This window comes from Amblyraja radiata, chromosome 29, assembly GCF_010909765.2.
Source record: "Amblyraja radiata isolate CabotCenter1 chromosome 29, sAmbRad1.1.pri, whole genome shotgun sequence".
NCBI classification, from domain to species: Eukaryota; Metazoa; Chordata; class Chondrichthyes; order Rajiformes; family Rajidae; genus Amblyraja; species Amblyraja radiata.
Genome location: NC_045984.1, coordinates 18,094,061 through 18,112,686, shown reverse-complemented (window position 1 = coordinate 18,112,686; position 18,626 = coordinate 18,094,061). Strand labels below are relative to the sequence as shown.

General features: G+C 41.4%; 1 protein-coding gene across 8 annotated transcripts in view; it reads left to right on the top strand.

Annotated features, from left to right (window-relative positions):
* The window catches only part of eps15l1 (epidermal growth factor receptor pathway substrate 15 like 1), a 249,606-nt gene that overhangs the window by 118,074 nt on the left and 112,906 nt on the right, over nucleotides 1-18,626 (top strand). For all 8 annotated transcript variants that reach the window (XM_033046723.1, XM_033046721.1, XM_033046722.1 and 5 more), the window contains 6 exons: nucleotides 333-530; nucleotides 2,527-2,697; nucleotides 4,917-5,043; nucleotides 5,145-5,198; nucleotides 7,325-7,473; nucleotides 12,075-12,129. In XM_033046723.1, coding sequence (XP_032902614.1) covers nucleotides 333-530; nucleotides 2,527-2,697; nucleotides 4,917-5,043; nucleotides 5,145-5,198; nucleotides 7,325-7,473; nucleotides 12,075-12,129 — 754 coding nt within the window. The remainder of the gene's footprint in view (nucleotides 1-332; nucleotides 531-2,526; nucleotides 2,698-4,916; nucleotides 5,044-5,144; nucleotides 5,199-7,324; nucleotides 7,474-12,074; nucleotides 12,130-18,626) is intronic.

Sequence of the window (18,626 nt, the reverse complement as noted above, 5' to 3'; positions counted from 1 at the left end):
GCATCTTTTTTGTGAGGCTGAGCTAAATGCTTTCATTTTAATTGAGTAATTCCACCATAGTGGTTATTGAACTCAAGGTACTTTTAGAATGTGTGGGCGTAACATTGTTGTATAAGCTCCACATGAGACATAATGACAGATTCATCGTGCAACAAGCAGTGCACTGTAATCTTTGAAGACATTTGAATTAACACGTGATGTGACGAAGCCACAGATGCATTGTTTTGGAATTCTGTTTGAATGTTGCGCACTGTATTTTTTTTCAGTAACCGGCAGTGTTCGTCTTATTGGTGTCCTTGTGTGACTAATTATCCTGAATTTCTGTGGGATAGATTTCATCGCTGAAGATGCAAATTGCGAATCAGGAATCGGATGTGCAATCCCAAGAAGAGGAGCTGAGTAAAGCCAAAACAGAACTGAATAAACTGCAGCAAGAAGAGTCGCAATTAGAACAGAGCATCGAAGCTGGCAAGGTTCAACTTGAAACAATTATTAAATCACTGAAGTCTACACAGGATGAAATTAATCAGGTGAGAATTCTTGTTATCCATTGCTGTTTTCTGTACCTCAGCCTCTCTTTTACTCTCTGTGTGTCAATAACTTTTTAAAGAGAGGACAAAGGGTTAAAAATCCACAAATTAAGAGACATATATTTGAAATAACTCATGTTTTCATCCTTCGGTTGTGGTGTTTTTTATAACAATGTTCAGGGTTTTTATGCAGGTCAAATGATGATTGTGCATTGGCATGATTGGAAGCAAATTCAATCATGGCATTGTTCAATAGGATTGAAGCCAAAACACTTTTCCTTTGAGAATATCACCATTATCTGTCATGTACATCATTCACCAAAAATATCTTTCCTTGGTCTTGGTTTTGCCCCCCCCCCCCCCATCATCTTACCCGTATTAATTGATATTTTAATCACCCTCCCGTCCTTACTATCCTGTCTAAAATATTTTTTTATCCCCTCTGGCATCTCCCCGCGCTCCTTCTCCTCAACAATTGCACCCCCACACGCTTTCTCCTTGTCCCTTCGGACACCATCTCCCAGTGCCAGAACATTAATCAAGCTCTCAACATTAGCCAAATCATGGAGCTGATTGTTGACTTCAGGAGGGAAAACCTGCCTTCATCAAGTGGGTACTCGTGGAGAGAATCCACGGCTTCAAGTAAATATTTCTGAAGATATGTCCTTGGCCCAGCACATCAATGCAATCGCAAAGAAAACTCATCAATGCCTCTACTTCCAACGAGATTGAAGATATTCGGTATGTCATCGTTCCTGAACTCTGATCTGAAAAAGGTGGACAGTTGAGAACATACTGACCGGTTGCATCGTGGCCTGGTTCAGGAACATAGGAGATTACTGAGAGCAGTCGACACTGCCCGGTCCATCACAGGTTCTGACCTTCCCACCATCGAAGGAATCTTTAAGGGTGGTGCCTCAAAAAGAAAGCCAATATCATCAAAGACCCACACCCTTGCTCTCATTTCCCTACTACCAACAGGAAAAGAGGTACTGGAGCCTAAAAACCATGTCCACGAGGTTCAAGAACACCTTTGTACCAGCAACCATCAGGCTCTTGAACGCCACATAGCACTAACCTCAACAATTGTGATATTCTATGGACTATGTCTTTGCTTCCACTGTGGAGTTTGGTTTTTGCACTATTATGGTTAACTAGTATTAGAATTATTAATTTATTGCCATTTTGATTATTGCATATTACCTGTGTGTTATTGCATTTACAGGCCTGTTAAGCTGCAGCATGTAAGAATTTTATTGTTCCATTGTTGACAATTAAACACTCTTGATTCTCTTGATTCCCTCTCACTCTGCCCCTATGTACTCATTCTTCCCATCCCTGCACTCCCTATCTCTCCCTGGGGTTCCTTCTAACCCTAGTCTCTAACCCACTCCCTCCAACCTGTTCTTACTTCCACTCCTGCAGGACCCCGTTCCTGCTTCCTCCGCTCCCACTCCCCTGTGCTCCTTTTCCCACCCCTGCTCCCTGCAACCCTTTAATATTTTGTGTTTGACTTTAACTTTGAAGTGTTTGCGCAGATTCATCCAGGTGGGCATTTGATCATGTCTTCAAATGCTGTAATGCAAACTGACCACTGGGAGGCAGAATAGTTGCATTACATATCATGCCATAACTTGTTTATGCAACGTTAAATGACATTATATTATCATAAATTCAGAACCTTTTATATGGAGTTCCATGCATATCCTGCATATCTATTTCAAAAGTATTTTGTTCCTGTTATCACGTGGCGACAGCACTGTGTGATTGAATTGCATGGACGCAGCAGTACAATTACTGATTGTATGGAATAAATGGAATAGATCAGTTCACACTGCCTGGCACTTACTATTGTTCTCAAGTAACAGTGTTCTGGGGTTTTGTCCTACTGTTTTTTTGTTTGTTTATTTATGATGAATAACTTGTACAAAGTCAATAAAGTGATTTTATAACGATAAAATCGCATAACGATAAACTTCTGCTTTCTTAACTCCAGGCAAGAAACAAACTTACCCAATTGCAAGACTCGCAGCAGGAAGTTAGTAAAAGCATTGACCAATACAGTAACGCACTGAATGGCTCGTTAACCAGTCATGGCGGCAGCATGACCAACTTGGCGGACATGAGTGATGGCATTGCTGAAAGAGACAGTGGTTTCACGACAATGGTGGGTAGGGAGAAAAAGCTGCAGTTATTTCAAAGGCTTCTTTCATCATTTTTCTCCCTCCTGCTACTTGCCTCAAAAGGCATTTTCTGCAAGGTGCATACTGCATGAAGCAGATTGATGCTTCAGTTTATGATCGTCATCCAATATGATTTTTATTTGCGTTGAGCAACGTTTCCAACAGCAAGAAGTTCCTGCATTTCAGCTTTCAGTCAATACTGTGCTCATGGAATCTATTTAAATCGATGCATGTTTGCTGTCCCTCTGAGAAAGATTTGTTTGGAATATGCACCTGTTTTTTCTTAAAGCTTTCTAATTTTAGTTAAACCGTTCAATCCTTTTAAAAGTTATTTGAACTCATGTAACCGAACAAACTGGAAGTCCAAGACCAATGTAGCTTTAAGATGAAGTATGATTGGAGAGTGATTGGACGCAGTGTATAATATTTTTCATATCTGCATATATTAATCTTCCATTTTACATTCATAAATACTAACTTGAAAACTTATATTGGCCTATTGGCAGTAGAAAAATCAACTTCTTGCTCAAGTATTTTACCAAATTAGGTACTGGCTATAACGTAATATGGCTGTTTTTATAACAAATGCTAACCTATAAATGATACAGTGATGCATCAACGACATAACGGCTGAAAGTAAGGTTTGTAAACAATGTGTATGGAGACATGATCTTTCATAAGATATTTAAGTTATTAAATATTGGGCAGTTATTCATAAAGTTATGGGGCATGGAGTGCAACTGGTAAAGCCATTGCCTCACAGCACCAGAGACCTTGGTTTATTGAAGGTCGAATGCTGTCTGTATGGAGTTAGAACATTCTCCCTGTGAATGCCTGGGTTTCCTGTGGGTGCTCTGGTTCATAGAGTTATACAGCATGGAGTTATACAGCGTAGGATGAACATTTGACGGCACTGGGTCTGTACTCGCTGAAGTTTAGAAGGATGAGGGGGCACCTCGTTGAAACTTAACGAATTGCGAAAGACTTGGATAGATTATCTTGGACAGATGGATGTGGAGAGGATGTTTCCACTCGTGGGAGAGTCTAGAACTAGAGGTCATACCTCAGAATTAAAGGACTTTCCTTTAGGAAGGAGATGAGGGGAAATTTCTTTAGTCAGAGGGTGGTGAATCTGTGGAATTCTTTGCCACAGAATGCTGTTTAAGGCAGATAGATAGATTCTTGAATAGTACAGGTGTCAGGGGTTATGCGGAGAAGGCAGGAGAATGGGGTTAGGAGGGAGAGATAGATCGCCATGATTGAATGGCGGAGTAGACTTGATGGTTGAATGGCCTAATTCTGCTCCTAACATTTATAACCTTTTCACACAAGCTCATCCATGTTGACTAAGATGCCCACTTGAGCAGGTCCTGTTTGCCTGTGTTTGGCCCATATACCTGTGAGCCTTTTCTATCCATGAACCTGTCCACATCTATTTTAAACTGTATAATTATATCCACCTCTATAGCTTCCTCTGACTGCTCATTCCACGTACCCCGATCCTGGGTGTGGAAAAAGTTGCCCCTTAGTTCCGTTTTAAATGTTTCTTCTCTTAAATCTATGTCCCTCTCTAGTTTTTGACTCCTCATCTCTGGGAAAATTACGGTGACCATCCATCTTATCCATGCCTCTCATGATTCTATATGCCTCCCTGAGGTCATCCGTCAACCTCCTATGCTCCAGGGAGAAAATAGTTCCAGCCTATTGAGACTTTTCTGTAACAGGCTCATCAGTCCTGGCAACATCCTCACAAATCTTTTCTGTGTCCTTACCAGATCAATGATACTTTCCCTTCACCTCAGAGAATGTCAGTATGGTAGGTTAATTGGCCGTTGTAAATTGCCCCCAGTGTGTAATTGAGTATTAGAATCTGGGAAAATCAATGGAACTATGGAGAAAATAAAAATAAATATGATTAAGATATAATTATTGAACATGGATGGTTATGTTCAGTGCAGACTCAGTGGGACTCAGTTCTATCTCGTCTGCACTGATGTTGCATGACTTGATTGTTCCTAGCATTTTGGTTTTTATTTCAGACTTCCATCATCTACAGTATTTTGCCTTTGTAATTTATTGATTCTGCGTTTCTATCGCTGCCCCATCCAAACACATGTTTACATTTTGTTTTCAAGAAGCATTAGCTGGCCTTCATGTACAGAAGAGAAAACTTTCAATGAGCTTGTGTTTATTTTGTTTTCAGGATGACCCCTTCAGGGGCAAAGCATCACCATTCAATAATAATGCTCAAGAACTTCACACAGACCCATTCCAGTCAGAAGATCCCTTCAAGACAGATCCATTCAAAGGAGCTGACCCGTTCAAAGACAGTGAGTAGTTTTTAAAACTGGGGGGCATTTTCTCAAAGTACATGTAGATTAATTAATGGAGCAATTAATTCAGGGTTTGTTTTATGTTTTTTTTTTAACAGGTGATCCATTCCAAAATGACCCTTTTGCCCATCAGCAAGCAGCAGCTTCAACAGGTATGACATTTGTAATCCTGCACCCCATTATATTTGGCATCTGCTCAAAATCTGGGGAAAGGGGCTTTTAACTTTCCTCCTCCAGCAATGTTGTTTCTGTGGTTCAGTTGAAAAAGGAACTCCTTTCCTCCTCATTCTAAGACCGACCTTTCTGTGCTGGGCCTCCTCCATTGTCAGTGTGAGGCCCAGCGCAAATTGGAGGAACAGCACCTCGTATTTCGCTTGGGTAGCTTGCGCCCCAGCGGTATGAACGTTGACTTCTCTATCTTCAAGTTACCCTTGCTTTCCATCTCTCTCCATCCCCTTCCCAAGTTCTCTTACTTCCTCCGTTGCATTTTATCTCTGTACCGCCCACTCCCCTGACATCAGTCTGAAGAAGGGTCTTGACCCGAGACATCACCCATTCCTTCTCTCCAGATATGCTGCCTGACCCGCTAATTTACTCCAGCATTTTGTGTCTACCTTCTATTTTATCCAGCATCTGCAGCTCTTTCCTACACATATTTGGCAGTTTGATGGCTCAGCTTCCTTTGAATCACAAACATCAGGTGTCCATGGTGCAATTCATCTCGAACTGAGACTGATGAATGAGAGAGTGGAACCCACATCCCGAATATCCTTGATAACACAATGCACGGATTGTTCTCAATACTTGGGGTTTCTTCCATTCAGACATGGGAGCATTGAGTACTCCTCCACCTCAACATCCCCACATCAACCTCCACCGGCTGCTCCTAGGCCACGACTGCCACCACCCCAGTCGCCACTGTAGCGGCAGATTATTATAGCGTTCAAGAGATCACTCCGTTATCTCTCTAGCCAATCTGGACAAACCATGGTATTAGGAGAATGTTGTTTCGATACGCATGAAAGCTCCCCACATCCTTTAAGCTCAAAGCTTCTCGAAAGATAAATTTTCATAACACAACCTTTTGATTAATAGTTTCTTTATTGTTGAAGAAAAACAGTAAGATATTCATCCAACCTTGTACATTGGCTTGTATATTTTAAACTTCGTCAAACTTCAGCTTATCGCTTAGAAACGTTAGAAAGCTTCCCATGGTCAAAAAGTTATACCTTCAGCTATGGTCCTCTGAACTGCGCAAGAGAACCCAGCAGCAAACAAGCCACCCTCTACGTAATAAATCCCACCCACATAATTACGGGCAGACTAAAATTTAAAGGCAAATGCCATAATTAATGACACACAAAATAAAGCCAAATGGCCACTACAGCCACTGCCGCAGCCAACGTCTTATACAACTGCAACATGACCTCCCAACTTCCATACTCAATACTCTATACTTATACCCTGATAATACTGTACTTGGTTATAGAATACAATCGGCCATATTCCCTCCACTATGGTCCGTTATAAGGAGGATTCATTGTATGTAAAATTATGAGAGACATAGTAGAGTAAATAGAGTCTTTTTCCCTGGATGGAAATGTCAAATGCTAAAGAGTATAGATTTACGGTGGGAAAGAAAGAAAAAAATGTGCATGCAAATGGGATTTGTTTAATTGGCATCATTAATTGGCCGAGACATAGTGGGCTAAAAGTCCTGACGTGTGCTGTACTGTTCAATGTACCGTAGAACAGCTTTGATCTGGTAAGTTGATTGTTTACACAGTATTCAACTGTTACGCACAGTTTTTTTTAATACATCCACAATTATATTATTTATTTTACTCTTTATACTTCTATATTGTCTCCCATCCACAAATAGCCCTGCTTTATTGCACCTACTTAGAAGGTTAAGAGGCTGTCTGATGAGATGACTCTGTGCTGTTAGAGATGAAAAATAGTCTGATTTCTTGGTTCTTGTTTTTACCTCCAAATAATCCTCCAAAGGATCACTACCTGAGAGCATGTGTGCCTCCTGAGTTTTGAGGGGTAGCATGCTTTCGCTGTAAAGGTATTAGAAAAGCTTGACAAAACATGTTAAAACAGATACACTTGATAAGGACTCTGCATGGTCAGCACAGTTAAATCAAGTGAGTTGTAATTTACAGACTCCTTTATACATTCACTTTGTATCGTGCCAATAAATTCCTCATGTTCTGGATATTTGTCCAGAGTGAATTCCCAGTCATTTAAAAAAAAATCCTGATTGTCTCTGCAGATCCATTTGGAGCTGATCCATTCAAAGAAAGCGATCCCTTCCATAATACATCATCCGAAGAGTTCTTTAAGAAGCCACCAAAGAGTGATCCCTTCACATCATCGTCAACATCTGATCCTTTCAGCAGAGAGCATGCTGTGCCACCTAAAGTAAGTCATGGTGTTGGAATCTTTCTTACAGCGGGAAGCTCAGGAAAAAACTCCTTTAATATTACAGCTTGAAGCCAACAGATGTGTACCCATCATCTTGTTCACAATAGCCACAACTTGTAATGCTGTTGCTACGAAATGAGAATGTCTTAAAACAAAAATCAACCTAAATTTTGAAAGTTTCCATAAACCTCAGTGTTTGGGTGATTGGTTGTCTGATTTCAATCGTCCTTTATGCAAAGATAGACACAAAAAGCTGGAGTAACTCAGCGAGACAGGCATCCTGTGCCATTGTCCCACTGAGAGTTACTCCAGCTTTTAGTGTCTATCTTCGGTTTAAATCAGCATCTGCAGTTCCTTCCTACACATCCTTTAGCAAAGTGCTGATTCCTGATTGTTTAAGGGAATATGAGCCCTTGGCTATGAACCTGGCCTCAAAACTTTCATTCTGGTAAACCTGCACTGGACCTTCAAATAATATCTCCATTTGAATTAAAACTGCATTCTCGTAACCTAACTGAAACAAACATCAATAAAAAGGTGGTTGAGCTTCAATATTTGCTCTAAACTGTGTGTATGTAACTTCTGCATTTCATTTCTTTAGTCCAGCAGTAGATTGTCAAATAGACAATAGACAACAGGTGCAGGAGTAGGCCATTCGGCCCTTCGCGCCAGCATCGCCATTCAATGTGATCATGGCTGATCATCCCCAATCAGTACCCCGTTCCTGCCTTCTCCCCATATCCCCTGACTCCGCTATTTTTAAGAGCCCTATCTAGCTCTCTCTTGAAAACATCCACCACCCTCTGAGGCAGAGAATTCCACAGACTCACCACTCTCTGTGAGAAAAAGTGTTTCCTCGTTTCCGTTCTAAATGGCTTACTCCTTATTCTTAAACTGTGGCCCCTGGTTCTGGACTCCCCCAGCATCGGGAACATGTTTCCTGCCTCTAGCGTGTCCAAGCCCTTAACAGTCTTAACAATAAATGACTCTGATTTTCAGAGTGGTAGGCTTCAATCACCTTTACGGGAATTTACCTTTTGAAAGGAATGATGCACAGATTATTGCTAATATCTTCCATTTAATAAAAATAATTGTAGAATTTCCTTTCTGCATCATTTACGAGAAGATTTAAATTTGGGTTTATGGGTGTGACTGCTGCTGCCTGACAAATGTAAATCTTTAAGCCTCAACAGAATCTCAGAGTGGTTGTAGGACGCCAGTCAGCCAATAAAATCTGTATAGTTTGCTTTCAGCAAGAGCAATGCAGCTAGTTCTTATCCCTTGCTTCTCCCACAGCCCCTTTACTTTTAGGTACTTATCCAGTTCCTGTTTGGAACACTACAGATGAATCTGTCTCCACTACCATACTCCACAGTGTAGTCCAGGCTCTAATAACTTGTTGTGTAATGTTTTTGTGTGTCCTCAAACATTCAAGTCCATAGTGTCAAAGATGTTAAATGTGGCCTGTATATCCTTGGTTCACCCACTGAGATTTATCTCTTCCCTCAATCCTTTAAAAGCAATGTTAAACCCATTTCCATTGTAACCAACTCCCAACACCAATGCCTCACAACCACTTGAGAAGCCAACATTAAATGTTAACAGCCAGGCTTTAATTAACGCTGATAGAGTGGCATAGCAAGTAGAGCTATTGCCTGACCTGGGTTCCATACCTCAGGAGCTGTCCGAGTATAGTTTGCATTTACCCACTGAGAATTTGTTGGGTTTTCTCTGGGTGCTCCAGCTTCTTCCCACATCCCCAAAATGTGCATATTTGTTGGTTAATTGCTCCTAGTGAAGAATGTGGGGTATTTAATGGGAACTAGACTAAGTGCAGACTCGTTGGGTCTGCTTCCCCAACGCAATATTCCACCACTCACCAGTTCCCCCAACGCAACCCATTCCCCCAACGTAATATTCCACCATTCATGCATAGCCCCCAACTGCGCAGACGCAGCTCATTTCCCCTAATCCCCCAGCACTCCCTCCCCCTCCTCTTCACCCTCCCTCTTCTTTCCCCTTTCCTCCTCCCCTCTCCCAATCCCCCCCTCACCTCTCCCTCTCCTTTCCCCTACCCTCAGTCCCTCTCTCCATAACTCCTCTCCCCTCTCTACCCCCCTCCTATCCCTCTTTCCCCCCACCTCCCCCACTCCTCACCTCCCCCTATCCCCCCCACTATCCCTCCTCAACTCCTCCACTGCCCTCCTTTCCCTCTATTCCCCACTCCCTACCTCCCCCACTCCCCCCTCCTCTCCCTCCATTCCCCTTTCTCCCGCACCAGACATGAGACAGGAAAAAAATGAAAAAAGAGGAAGAGATAGAATTCTTTGCGGATTTTGAAATTTGGCAAGGCCCCACCGCCGCCGCGAAGCCCCACCGATGCCGCGAGCCCCACCGACGCCGTGAGGCCCCACCGACACCGCGGCTCCATCGCCGCGAGGCCCCACCACCGGCATGGCCTCATCGGCGCGAGGCCTCGCCGCCACGGTCTCGATGCCTCCTGGAACGTCGCATAGAACCCCGGCCGGGCCTTGGGGGTAGAAGCCCGGATCGGACGTAGCGGCCAACAGCGCCCACGGCTGGGCACAATGGAGGCCGTGAAGTGGGCTTGGCCGCTTGCCCGCTCGGCGCCACGGAGGCGCCCGCAGATGCAGCTCCAGCCGGCGGAGCGTTAGTGATGCTCCCTCCGCTCCTTCAGCTTTATATTCTCCACGCCGGGCAAGAGCGTTAGTGATGCTCACTCCGCTCCTTCAGCTTTGTATTCTCCTCGCCGTGACTGGCAGCGGACCCGGCCAATCAGTGCGGCGATGGTGCAGGAAGGGGCGTCGCTGTCCCGGCGACTGACAGGAGAGGAGACCAATCTGTGTGGCAACTGACAGGAGAGGAGACCAATCTGCACATGCGCGATTTTAAAGGTTTTTTAACCTTAATAACTATGAAAATATACTATCAATCGGAACAAAACTTGTTGCCCTTGTAGTACAGGAGAATGGTGAGTAAGGTGGCGAAAAATCGTAGCGCTATCGTGTACCGGTTTTGCGTAAATAGAAAAAAACGCAAAACCGGAAGAGCACAAGATCAGAGTTTTAGTTATGTAATAGATAGATAGATGTGGGGAAAGCAAAATGGGATTAGTGTAGGTTAGTGTAACTGAATGTTTATTGTTGGTTTGAGAGTGAGTTAAAGGATTCATTTCTGTGCAGAGTGAAGAGAAGAGTTTCCATCAGCAAGGAAAGCAGCCGATCTCTCGGTGCTCCTTTGTTTCAATAAACCTCCCTAATGGCCTGTCGGACCCTTTCTGATGATCTGTTCCCAGTCTTCTTTCAGTTTTAGCCTCTGCCTTTCTTTTCAGGAAGTGATGGTAATCTTCCCCTCTTCTCTCTCTCAAAACTCTTTCGCCTCAGATACTAATTGCAGCGTTCTCCTCCTGACCGAATCAAGCCCCGATCCTGGCTGTTCACTGCTGTGCAGTGCAATGCTAAAGTAAATAAAAAAATATCAAAACATTGTCCTCTCCTTCTGGTTTTGCCATATGGGACCATTATTTTTCTAGATATATATTCGAGTATAAAACGAGCGAAAAAAGAAAATGAGATGAACTTTTCTCAGAAGGATCAAGGATGTTATATTTGGAAAAATGCAAATAAATGATAAAATAGATATTGCTGTTTTCTTCATTCTCTATTTTTGTGTTGCCTCTATACTGAGTGATATTGATAATCTATTGGGATGATGTTTGCCCAAGTAGCAGACACTACACATAATACATCTGGAGAAGGTCTGTGTTGAGATAGGTTTATGCATAGCAAATTAGGCACCTTTAATATCAAAGTTAATAGCAATGCAATATTAGAAATGCAGGCACTAGGTCAATAATGATTGGTAAGAACTGTCTTCCCAGCTTTTCAAGACCTTGAGATATTCTGAGTAATTTGCAGTTGATTAAATACTTTCAATTCAGTTTATTTTGACATTACATGAGTTGCTAATCTGCGCACAATTGGATCCTAAAGATAGCAATGAGACAATGATCAATGTTGTTGTTTTACAGATAATTATTTGCCAGGTCATGGGAAAACTCCCTTGTGCTGGCGCTAAGTATTGTCTTTGGGTTGTGTACCACCATGGGGATCAAAGTTTTAGTTTCACAGATTTAGTCTGTTTGAAAGTTTGCATCTAAAATAATGTAGCATTCCCTCAAATATTAGTTTAGTTTGTTTCTGGAATGGCCAATGAATTCAGTCACTTGAATCAGAGAGAATGTTTAATGTTGGCTACAGTATCTTTCTCTTGGAATCCCCCGAATGTATGTGTTTGTTACACATATTTGCTTAATATTAACTTAAATTTAATCTGATACCTATGATTAGTAGGGCTCTGCAATTGCTGTGGGTATTCCAGATTCTGGATTACATTAATGAATTTTAATGTTGGGTTTTCCAGTGGCTGTTTCTTTAAGCTGGGAACTGCTTAATTTACACAGATCCCTCAAGATAATCAACACTTTGTTATTCTGAATATAACATTGACAGTTGGGGCAGGTTTGTAAAGAAATTGCAATCGTAAAGCATGTTAATTAACTTTATCTTTAATTTTAGGCTGACCCTTTTGGGAGTAGTGATCCTTTTGCACTGGCAACTTCCAAAGGCCCAGGTGAGCTAATGCTGAATTACTTTACCGTATAATGTGAATGCCTGTCACTGAATAGTGATTGTACATTTCCCCTGGTGCGAGAACAGCTATCAGCAGAGAGTAACGTTTAGTTTCCAAAGCAGAAAACTATTTATGTATCACTTTTTGCATCTCTTTCAGGTTACCCCAAGCTGTTTTGTGCAAAAGAAGCATTCTTGTAGTCTAATCACTAGTGTTACGTTGTGAATGTAACAACCACCTTTCAGAGAGTAAACCACCATAGGCAACAGTTGGTAACCAGATAATCTGGTTTTAATGACATTGCTTATTGTACTATTACTATAAATTCCTGGTTGTACACATAACGTGTGTGTACGTGCATGTGTAGCAGTGGGTCCCTGTCAGTGGATAGCGTGATGGCAAAACCAGTTAAGCTTTCCATTGCCATTCACGCGCTCAAGTAACTTAAATCACTAATATAGGCGAGAGTTCCAGGGAGAAGGGATGGAAAGGCTGCAAGGGTAGATGAGAAATCAAGTCACACTGTCCATTGCCATTTAGATGCTCAAATAACTAAAATTACAAATACAGATCCGAATGCAGAGGGTAGAAGGGATGGAAAAGATGTAAGGGCAGATGAGAAGAAAGAGGAGGCAAGGGAGGAGGATTCTTTGTGTGCACACAAAATATTTTTACAGAACTGAAAGATACATATTTATATTTCAGGCTCTATGTTGTACCATACTCCAATTTAAATGTTGTCATTCGTTACTGCATTAGTTAATGGTTGCTTTGGTTGTCAACTAGCAATGTGTGGAATTTCTATTGCTAATATGGGGTTGCCTTGCTACTCTTTATTGACTATTAAGCATCATTAACAATAGTCCTATTTTCTCATCTTGATTAATTTGATAAGACATTGAACTTTTTTTTGTTCACAGTCATTGTCACAGAACACTGACTTGTTTCTTTTCAATAATTGCAATGTAATAGCAAGGAAATATTATACTTTATTGCTTTTTCATGAGTCAATATAGTTCAAATTTTATGATTTGGTAGTTGAACATGTATCAATTATTTTCTTGTTAAATCACTTTCTTCTTGTCCCAAGGAAATTGTAGTAAATGATCATAATCCCACAATCAAAAATTGATATATTTTGCTTTTGTTGATAGATAGACAATATCCGTGTTAGCCACCAATTTCTGCTATAATATCTGAATCTTTTATGAAAATCTCTTTATTATCCAGAGTAACCTTTCACAGCGAGCTGATACTCTGAGTATGGAGGTTCATTTAAAACAGATTTACTTTAACTCATGCATACATATAATGTAAATGTGATACATTTGAGTGTAAGCTGAAAGAACATGATTCTGGAATAAAAGAAAATTAAAAAAAACAACAGAAATCTTTAACTGGGTTAAATATTCATTCTGAAACTAACCTACAAGAGTTTAATGAGTCAAGAGTGTTTTATTGTCATGTGTCCCAGATAGAACAATGAAATTCTTACTTGCTGCAGCACAACAGAATACGTAAACATAGTACACTAAACAATATGTTAAACGAGAGAGTATGTATATACACACACATATATATATATATATCCACATACATGTGTGTATGTATATATATACACAGACACATACTCAAAAAACAGACAATAGTAGTGCAATAATAATAATTATAATAATAATAATAGTCTATTGAAGTTCAGAGATTATTTGAGGTTGTCGTGTTTAATAGCCTGATGGCTGTAGGGAAGAAGCTGTTCCTGAATCATAGAGTTTTCATGCTCCTGTACCTTCTTCCCGATGGCAGGGGTGAATTGAGTGCGTGGCCAGGATGGTGTGGGTCTCTGATGGCTGCCTTTTTGAGCCAGCGACTCCGATAAATCCCTTTGATGATGGGGAGGTCAGAGCCGATGATGGACTGGGCAGTGTTCACTACTTTTTGCAGTGTTTTCCGCTCCCGGGCGTTCAAGTTGCCGAACCAGGCCATGATGCAACCAGTCAATGTGCTCTCTACTGTACACCTGTAGAAGTTCAAGTGAATCCTCTGTGACATTCCAAATCTCCGTAATCTTCTCAGGAAGTAGAGGCATTGATGTGCTTTATTTAGAATTGCATCAGTGTGCTGAGTCCAGGAAAGATCTTTGGAAATATCCACGCCCAGGAATTTGTTGACTCTCTCCATCATTGTCCCGTTGATATATACAGAATTGCGGATCCTCATCCTTCCTCCTCCAAAGTCCACAATCAGTTCATAGGTTTTACTGATATTGAGAGCCAGGTTGTTATAGAGTCGTAGAGTCATAAAGTGATACAGTGTGGAAACAGGCCCTTCGGCCCAACTCGTCCGCTCCAGCCAACAATGTTCCAGCTACACTAGTCCCACTTGCCTGTGCTTGGTCCATATCCCTCCAAACCTATCCTATCCATGTACCTGTCTAACTGTTTCTTAAACGATGGGATAGTCCCAGCCTCAACTACCTCCTCTGGCAGCTTGTTCCATACACCCACCACCCTTTGTGTGAAAAGGTTACCCCTCGGATTCCTATTAAATCTTTTCCCCTTCACCTTGAACCTATGTCCTCTGGTCTTCAATTCCCCTACTCTGGGCAAAAGACTCTACATCTACCCAATCTATTCCTCTCATGATTTTGTATACCACTGTAAGATATCTCCCCTCATCCTCCGGCACTCCATGGAATAGAGACCCAGCCTAGTCAACCTCTCCCTATAGCTCACACGCTCTAGTCCTGGCAACATCCTCGTAAATATTTTCTGAACCCTTTCAAGCTTAACAATATCTTTCCTATAACATGGTGTCCAGAACTGAACACAATATTCTAAATGCAGTCTCACCAACTGCACTTTCACAACTGCAACATGACCTCTCAACCGTTAAATACTCTGACTGGTGAAGGCCAAAGTGCCAAAAGCCTTTTTGACTACCTTATCTACCTGTGACTCGACCTTCAAGGAACCATGCACCTGCACGCCTAGATCCCTCTGCTCTACAACACTACCTAGTGGCCTACCCTTTACTGTGTAGGTCCTGCCCTTGTTCGACATCCCAAAATGCAATACCTCACACTTCCCTGTATTAAATTCCATTAACTATTCCTCCGCCCATCTCGCCAATCGATCCAGATCCTGCTGCAATCGTTCACAACCATCTTCACTATCTGCAAAACCACTAACTTTTGTATCATCAGCAAACTTGCTAATCTTGCCCTATGTTCTCATTCAAATCATTGATGTAGATGACAAACAGTAACGGGCCCAGCACCGAACCCTGAGGCACACCACCAGTCACAGGTATCCAGTCTGAGAAGCAACCTTCCACCATTACCCTTTGCTTCCATCCATGGAGCCAATTTGCTTTCCATTCAGCTATCTCTCCTTGGATCCAATGCGATCTAACCTTCCAGAGCAGCCTACCATGCGGAACCTTGTCGAACACCTTATTGAAGTCCATGTACACAACATCTACAGCTGCCCTCATCAACCTTTTTGGTCGTGTCTTCAAATAAATCAATCAGATTTGTGAGACACGACTTCCCACTTACAAATCCATGCTGACTATCCCTAATCAGCCCTTGCCCATCCAAATGTCTGTATATCCTATTCCTCAGAATACTCTCCAGTAACTTATCAACTACAGATGTAAAGCTCACCGGCCTATAGTTCCCAGCATTTTCCCTGCAGCCCTTCTTGAAAAGAGGTACAAGCATTAGAATTATTTTATATTTAAACAACTAAATTACATACCCTTTTTAAAAGCACTTACATTTTAAAGTTCCACTTTAATAGGCAATCAGTTTCTCTCATTCTTTTGAAAGTGGACTGCTGTGCTTGAAGCTGGAGCAGTCCGAGCAGGATAGGCAATAGACAATAGACAATAGGCGCAGGAGTAGGCCATTCGGCACTTCGAACCAGCACCGCCATTTAATGTGATCATGGCTGATCATCCGTAATCAGTACCCCGTTCCTTCCTTCTCCCCATATCCCCTGACTTCGCTATTTTTAAGAGCCCTATCTAGCTCTCTCTTGAAAGCATCCAGAGAACCTGCCTCCACCGCCCTCTGAGGCAGAGAATTCCACAGACTCACAACTCGGTGTGGAAAAAGTGTTTCCTCGTCTCCGTTCTAAATGGCTTACTCTTTATTCTTAAACTGTTAAACTTACTCTTTGTTCTGGACTCCCCCAACATCGGGAACATGTTTCCTGCCTCTAGCGTGTCCAAACCCTTAACAATTTTATGTTTCAATGAGATATCCTGTCATCCTTCTAAACTCCAGAGTGTACAAGCCCAGCCGACAGTCCCCCCCATCCCGGGAATCAACCTTGTAAACCTATGCTGCACTCCCTCAATAGCAAGAATGTCCTTCCTCAAATTAGGGGACCAAAACTGCACACAATACTCCAGGTGTGGTCTCACTAGGGCTCTTGATAACTGCAGAAGGACCTCTTTGCTCCTATATTCGACTCCTCTTGTTATAAAGGCCAACATGCCATTCGCTTTCTTCACTGCCTGCTGTACCTGCATGCTTACTTTCATAGACTGATGTACAAGGATCCCCAGATCCCGTTGTACTTCCCCTTTTCCCAACTTGACGCCATTTAGATAGTAATCTGCCTTCCTGTTTTTGCTACTAAAGGGGATAACCTCACATTTATCCGCATTAAACTTCATCTGCCATGCATCTGCCCACTCCGCTAACCTGTCCAAGTCACCCTGCATTCTCATAGCATCCTCCTCACAGTTCTCACTGCCACCCAGCTTTGTGTCATCTGCAAATTTGCTAATGTTACTTTGTTTCCACCTGAAAGTTTCCACCTGAAAGCTGGAAAGCCTGCAGTAGTTGGTTGTTCGCTGTTGGATTCGATGAAGAGTCCACCTACGTGGGGAAATGATACTGCTTGCAAATTAAGCCTGTGCCAGCGCTGGAGACTTGGATGTGTTCCATAGCCATTTATTGAATTCATGTTTTCCCTTTTTCCTACAGCCTTTCTGTGCTTTTTGAAATGGATTAAATAAAAGGATACAGTACTATTTGTCCAGTTTTTTGCTGCTGGTCTTAAGTTAGTTGACACAGTAATCAATGTGCAGCAACAAAATCGTGATGGGTTATTGGTAATTTGAGTGAGCAGGAAAGGTTGTGACAGAAGCACTTCACTTTGGAATAAAAGAAAGATAGATCAGAGTGTTTTCCAAATGAGAAAGCTGTAAATGTGAAAGAGCAAACAGTTTTGAGGCTTCAATTACCAAAATCACATGAAATCAGTGTATAGATTGCCATAAAAAGATATTATAAAGTTGTTTATATTCTCTTTTATTTTTAAGTCCTTAGGATCAAAAAGTTTATGTATTTGAATTGTAACAGGCTGCTGAGACAATATTTGGAAAACTATCTAGCTCATGCGTGGCATTTAAGGATTAATGTTTAGAATAGACATTTTGAAATCCTTGGGATACAAAAGTTTATGAATTTGAATTGTAACAGGCTGCTGAGAAATATTTAGAATGGTTGTTGTTCCGATTCGTCAGAATGATATTGGGACTTAGAGAGCAAAATGAAGACAGTTTGTATTGACAAAGCTTTCGTTGAATGCTTGTGCAATTTAACATTTCATTGTCTGCAGTGATTTGACGTTGACCTGTATGTTGCACTAGCTGCTGCATCCAGCATGTTCAGGTGTAATGCTGACAATCATATTTGCATTTATTTCCATGCCATCACGTTTTGTAACATTCCTTGAGAATAAAATAAGGTCTAACTTTTAAGAGTGTTTATCATACGCACTGGATATGAACTGGAAGAATGAAATTCATACTTGGTGCTGCTTTAATATATAATCATTCCACGCATGATATAATTAGGGCATTGGAATTATGTGGTTTAATTGAACCCAATAAAAACACACAAACTGAAACACAAAATATATATATGTAAGAAGCATATTAATTTATCTTTAAGTAGATATGCACTGATACACAGTGTGTAAATTTGCTTCCTTTAAATTTTGAAGTCCTAAAAAAATGGACTATATTTCTTTATTTTGAATCTGCTATACAAGTGTATAGATTACTTTTATCTCCATCTCTGGCAAAGCAATATGTAGCTGAGCATTGGAAAAGCAATGAGTTTTGAGATTAAGGGCAATAACATAAATGTTTACAACAAAACTAAGTTGAGCAGGGAACTGAAGTTGCTTCAATTGAAAAGGTCGATTAAATAGGACCATTGGTATCCGAGGGATGAAGAGATCATTGTGGCCTCAGTTACACCTAGTAGTAACTTTGAACTGATAATCTTGTGCCATTGTTTAGAGTACATCCAAATTCCTGTGTAACATCAATAGACTCCTTTCAGATCAAGATTATGTGATGGTACACCAGGAGCTGACAGAGAGTTTAAAATTCAGCAGGTAAAGGTACAGCTGTCAATGTCTGTCACAAGATTTATTTTCGACGAGTTGACCAGGAAGCTTCAAAAGAAGCCCGTA